Below are 6,483 nucleotides of genomic sequence, written 5' to 3'. Positions count from 1 at the left end.
TCAGCGAATTTAAACAGGTTACTTTCCACCCCATCATCTTGTGTACATTTGCAGTGTGAACAGTATTAAAGTCCAAACTGTCAAGCTAAGAAGCAGAGAGCTGTGAGGAGCCAAAAGTTTAAGATTCTTGCTAAATACTGTGTCTTTGAAATGTACATAATTTTAAGAAACAATATCAGAATCTAAAAATACAAAGTAGAACAAGCTGCTTGAACATTTACTCATAGTAGTGAACTTACCAACATTTCCTTGTTAAAATTCAACTCTATATACAGGTGTTCGGATATTGTGGCAACTGGTGTGGTTATGAGAATCTGAATAGAATAGAATTATTTCTTAAAATCTCTTAAAATTGTACCTAAATAAATGTAGAGTATATAAAACAAAAACACATTTTTTTTGTGTGGCACTTACATTAAACAGTTGATATGTTCGCTTTATAAACTGTTTTCCATGTTTAATGCAAGTAGATTACTATTTTCCCTTTGTTATGTTTAGAATTATACAGTTTTTACTGTTGGCTTGTGAGAAGTTTTCCAGACTTTACTAATGCTGGAATAATTTCATCAGGAAGTTAGGAATTCTAACTAAGTCTGTTTTTTGCACATTTTCTAGTCAGAGCAGCAGAAGAAACAGCAAGAAGCTGAGAAGCAGCATCATCAGGAAAGGAAAAACCTCAGACGGTCTGCTGGCCAACTTAAGAATAAACGTGGTAGAGGGCGGCCATTTTAGTGACTCCTCAAAGAAGCTGCCTTATTTTCACTTGTCACCTGCGAAGTGGGACTTTATGGCACAGGCTTTTTCCTTTTTACATCTAAATTATGGATACAAGAAAACTAGAATTTGTTAAACCCTTTCTAAGGCAATGAAATGTTTACAAAATATTAGTGGATATTTATGAAAAGACACTAAGGGCAAGGTTTTTTTAATGACCTTGGAGTCTTATTTAAATTGGTACATGAAGTACCATGACTGGTTATTGTGTAACCCTGGATACGATTCATATGAAAGTTGGTTGATAAAAACAGAACTCTCTTTCTGTCTCTCTCTCTTTTTTTTTTAAAGAAGTAGTGAATTTTACTTTAATGAGTTTATTTACTGTTTAAACAAAAATGTATTGAAGTTTTAGGCTGCTGAGATGTAGGTTGACTCATTTTGTCCTTAAATTACTTGCACCAGCAATATATCAAATAGAAACCCCTGATACTGCTTCAAGAACAGTGCACACACAGGGCTAAAGACTGGGCTTGATGCATACTGGTAGGTAAGGCCATGATTCAGCAAATGCCTAAATAGCAGCATGTTGAAGTCCAGTGAGACTTCTTCCATTTTAAGCATTTGATAAGTACCTTTTATAAATGGGAGCTACATTTGGGGAAAAAACTTGATTATTCTTGAAAGAATACCCAGTGCTATATTAACATGGAGACAGGTCTTGTATTAAAGTATCCCTTAGTTGCCTTACCCAAGTTAAGATATGGATATACAATCAGTTTGCCGTGGGATAAAAGCAGCTGGGTTTTAATGTACATTAGCTGTTTTATAATAACTACCTGTACGCATACTTTTACTTTGCAGTAAATGAACTGAGCCACAGTAGCTTAACTTTTATTGAAACAGAGTTATGTCACTATGGTTTAGCTTCCACAAGCTGTGGGGTAAAAACAGGCCTACGGGTAGTTAACACAGAGTAGCTGGCATACAGTAAATCCCCTTGTACTCTTACCCCACAGTAAGTTGTTTGTATGACTGCTCAAGTGTCTTTGACATCTCATGATATAGAATTGAAATGTCATGACACTTGAAACTAAATTGAACAGCTGTCTAGCGTGTTAAAGTCGCTACATTTTTCAAGCAGGGTGAAATCAAACTTTGCAGAGAGGACAAGTGCAGGAGCTGAGACATCACATAAATTCTGCAAAGGAGGGAATTATACTTTTAGTTCATTTGGATCTTTAAAAAGTATTGTCATTTAAAAAAAAATAGCTTTTCCATTTATCTTTGGCTACACCAAAGGAATTGAAATCTCTGAATAAAATTTCTATGCATAAGGATCAGTAAACACTGATCCTTCAATATCATAACATTGTTTTTCTGGATTTTTAAGACCAGGAAAGACGGATTGACCAGTGTGATCTACTGTATGAGAAGTCTTTTATTCTGCTACTCCTGTAGTGAACCTAGTAATTTAGGATTGGCTATACCAAATCATCCAGAATCCATCTTGGTTTTTAAAGATACCAAGAGATGAATAGTCCACCACTTCCCTTGTTAGTTGTTTGGGTGATTAATTACCTTCAGTTAGACTGGTTTCTTATTTCTACTTTAGGCAATGGCTGTATCTTCCATTTTTATTTCATTACACATTTTTCTCTTTGAAGTCTTTTTAGTGCCATGGGGCCTCTTTTCAAGGAGGTAATTTATTCACTGTACTCTGGTCAGTTTTCAGTCTTTTGTGTTAAATCAGATTAACTTCATTCAGTCTCTCATGATGTTTCATTTTTTTGCATGTGTAGATGCACCCACTGTAACATTTTACATAGACTAATCTCACATTTCCTTTTGTCGCCAACATTCTTCATGAACTATGGTCTCCATGCCCTTGTAGGTGGGTTCTGTCCTTCTGCGTGTATGATTTCTTTGATTTAGTCTTTTCAGAACTATGGTCACTGTTAAATTGATGCCAAAAATGCATAGGGAAGCTGCACAAGGTAAAACAAGTTTTTTTTTTCCCCAAGTTTATTAAAACGTGAGAACCCAGTTCTTATATTAAAATCAGCAAAAGTGCTTTAATTTCATGAATGTGATGGGTGCTCTGCTATTGTGGCATCCACAGTTATGGGGAGCCTTCCTGTTTGGCCCCGGTTTGAGAACTGCTTCATTAGTCATTTGAAGGAGGAGGCCCTGGAACTGCTGAACCTTCCCCTGCTCCTGCGGTGTTCACTGACTTAAAGAGGAGGGCTGGCAGGGGCCTTGAGAGAGGTCATTTAGTCCATTCTCTCATCCCAGTGCAGGATGCCTAGATCCCCCATACCTAGAACATTCCTGACTGACAGACAGCTGTGCAATCTTGAAAATTTTAGTTAGAAGTTTATTTTGTATGGTCTAATCCAGGCTTGGTCAATCCAGAGTGCACATGCCAAAAAAGGCACAAGGAGACTCTGTGTGATGCACATGGCAGATTGGGAAGGGAGCAGGGAGCACAGCCCAGAGCAGGAAGGGAAGGGGATTGAGTGGCACTCAAGAACTTACCTTGTGGTATGCCTGCCAAAAAAGTTGGACCCCACTAGTCTAATTTAATCTTTCTTGTTCCAATTTATGCTCATTTCTACTTGTTCTACCCCCAGTGGACTTGGAGAGCAGTTTATGACCTTCCTCTGCAGTAGTATTTTATATAATTAGGAAGAAATCAGGACAGGGTGGCATCTTATAGACTAATTTATTCAGGAAGACATGAGCATTACAGCCTACGTTATAAATTATATAAAAGCATCTGATGATGTTTATTCTCAGTGTTTTCTTCTTTAGACTTAACAAACCCAATTCATTTCAATCCTTTCCATAAGTCACATTTTCTAGGTCTGGTTTCTGTTGCTCCTCTGGACTCGTTCTATTGGTCTTGTATCTTTCTTGAAGTGGCAATGTACCCCTGCTGAGGCCTTGATGAAGGCTGAGTAGTGTGGTAGGATTATATAAAATGTTAATATATTTTACACATTATAATGCAATTACATACACTTCAGTGCATATCATAACATGGATCCAGCCCAAATCCTTTGATCTGTTTCTGGAGCTCTGTTACCAGCAGCAAGCTCTGAGTATTGTATAACTTTGCCCTCTGTTGCAGGTCTTTGTGAGTGGGGGGTGTTATTTTACTAAATACTTCATGCTCTTTCGAAAAACCTTCCCCTCCCCCAAGTGGGCCTCTTGTGTGGGCCTTGTGTTATAAATAGTTATAAACTTGGAGATTTTTGGCACACTAATAATAGAATATCTGGAATTTCTGACAGTAGGGACAGTCTCAGGGTTGATAAAGCCTTTCAAGAATCCTTTGCATCTTTCCTTTGAACAAAGGCCTTTAGTTACTTGGTTGTCTGGTCCACTTGTAACCCGTCAGAATTTGTCTCATGGAAGAACTGACTTTCTCTGTAATCCTATGAAGTTTGGCCACTTTGGGGTCATTCCATCCCTGAGCCTGTCAAGATTCGAATCCTGTCAGAGCTCAGAGGACTGTGGCCCATTTCTGGGTGGTACCAGGTCCTCTGAGAGCTGGAACCTTTTTTGCTTCAGTGTTTCTCCCTTTTTTGTTTAACCCTGCTTTTTGCCACTGTTGTGTTTGTAGTCTTTAGAGGCCTGCTGCAGTCAGGAAGCTGCTAAATCATTTGCATCTCTTCACCCACTAAACCAAAGTGAGATCATCCTCACTCATTCAGGTGAGTCACTAGCCTAACATAGAGATCTTGGTGGTGGGAAAAGAACTTTCAGGAGTCTGCAGCAGTGGTCCTCCTGGTTGAGAGAAATGACACCCGCAGCTCTGGCATTCAGAGCACCTCCGTAGCTTTGGAGTTTTCTGGTTCTAGGCACTTGTAGCACAGCATTGTACAATATCCAGTTGGCTAAGAGACTCGTCCATGATGGTGGACAATGACCAGGCCTCAGTTAATGATGATCCTCTGTCATCTTTTGTCTGTATTACAGTCACGTGATACAGCATATCTTCTTAGCAACCCAGGCTATTGTAGGCACATCAGAATGGTCCTATAAGTCCCATACTGGTTTCCTATATAATTTTAAACATCAAGTTCCAGGGCTTGGTCCTAATCTTCCATGTTCTCTCAGTGACCTGTGTCAAGGATATCTAAGGTCATTTGTTGAAGATTGTGATTTTCAATTCTGCTCCCTTGGGACAATGAAACTCCTAAGTTAAAGCTCATGGGGTGGGGCAAGGAGGAAAGCCTTTTCAGGCCAGTCCAAAAAGGGGCCAACTAATTTCCATAGAAGCAGTGACCCATCCCAAACTTCACCACTTCCTTTTCCAAAGGCAAGGTGCATTTTTTTCAGCATTGCCCTTGTTAACAATCAGGTAGCATGTACATTTTAAAACATTACCCTGAATAAAATACTAAAAGAAACATCCTTTATTTGTAGTCTATGATGTAGATATATCTGATTTTGCAGATTCAAGAAATTCATTATAATACACTTAGTAGAAACTTATTTTAAAATTGTTTTTAAATAGGGATCCACTAAAGATTGTCTGGGTTTTGGCTTAGTTTTTAATGCTCAATGTCGTCATGAGGAGGAAGTTCACAGAGCTTCTGTCCGGTGTGACTTTCTCAGACATTAATTATCTTTTTGGACTGTAAACTGAAAAATCCTATATCATTCTACTCGACTAACTAACCTCTTATTAAAAACAATTACTACTATGGTGGGTAACAAAAGTTTTTACCAAACAAAAAAGACTTGTTGGCTTGATCTCTGGGTGATTAAGCCAACAAGTAAGCCTTATATCTATACCTCACAAATTAGAGGAAGCAAGTTCAAGCAAAACAAAAAAGAAAAACACAGTCTTGAAAGGGTCTAACTAATACAATTTCTGCAAACAAAAATGTCTTAACTATTCTCTGAATTTGTTTTAGACAGACATAAAGCACAACTAGTTGATCTAACTTATTTAATATTGCAAAAGACATTGGATGTGGTCTTGTACAAAGTAACTAAAAAAAATTTGAGTAAAATGCAGATTTTTGTTGTAGATTGAATGCGGCCTAAAAGATGGCAAAGAATACCCATAGACCATTTTCATTAGGAGATAGCAAAGAGTAATTATTAAATTGTCCATTTTCATCATGGCAGAACAGTGTGTTTTTCAAGGTTCTGCAGTTAGGTCCAGTGTTTTAATATAACAAATGCTTTAGTAAGGAAGTTGAGTAGTGAGGTAGCAAAATTGTCAGTTCTTTATTTAGATTAGAGAGGAGCAGGGAGAATGCAGAAACTTCAGAGACACCTTAAATAAAATTGCAATTGTCTGACTTGGCAGCCCAGTGACACATGCAATTCAGGATATGTACAGACATTTGGGGAGGTTAGATAGAGGTAAAAATGGCCACCTGTTTGGGATGGAGGGAGGGGAGCAGATCAGGGGGTCAAGCAGGGTATGTGGGAGGGTGTGGGGAGAGCAGGTGAGAGATGAGTCTGAGGATGGGCGTTGGTGGGGACTGGGAGGGTTGACTGGTCTAGGTTTGTCTGTTTGGGGCTGGGGCCAGTAGCTGGGCTTCTCCAGCCCCAGATCTGCGTTGGGAACCGTACAGAAGTTCAGTTAGATCAGTCTTGTTGGACCAGATCTAAATTAAACCGTCTTGGAGGTGCACTTAACTTGGATTGGGTTAGCCATTTTTAGGTGGATCTAACAGTCCTGAACTTCTGTACAGTTCGCATTTGGATCCCTAGTTAGGTCAAGCTGGGTGAACTAAAGTCCAC

General features: G+C 38.8%; 1 protein-coding gene across 2 annotated transcripts in view; it reads left to right on the top strand.

The window, feature by feature from the left end:
* NOL10 (nucleolar protein 10) overlaps positions 1-2,051 on the top strand; it is a 77,247-nt gene extending 75,196 nt beyond the window's left edge. For both annotated transcript variants that reach the window (XM_019520746.1, XM_019520745.1), the window contains exon 21: positions 616-2,051. In XM_019520746.1, coding sequence (XP_019376291.1) covers positions 616-732 — 117 coding nt within the window. In that variant the 3' untranslated portion in view covers positions 733-2,051. The remainder of the gene's footprint in view (positions 1-615) is intronic.
* The last annotated feature ends 4,432 nt before the right edge of the window (positions 2,052-6,483 follow it).

This window comes from Gavialis gangeticus, unplaced genomic scaffold, assembly GCF_001723915.1.
Source record: "Gavialis gangeticus isolate Ggan-Ray unplaced genomic scaffold, GavGan_comp1, whole genome shotgun sequence".
NCBI classification, from domain to species: domain Eukaryota; kingdom Metazoa; phylum Chordata; order Crocodylia; family Gavialidae; genus Gavialis; species Gavialis gangeticus.
The sequence above is the reverse complement of the archived record's forward strand: the minus strand, read 5'-3'. Positions and strand labels throughout refer to the sequence as shown.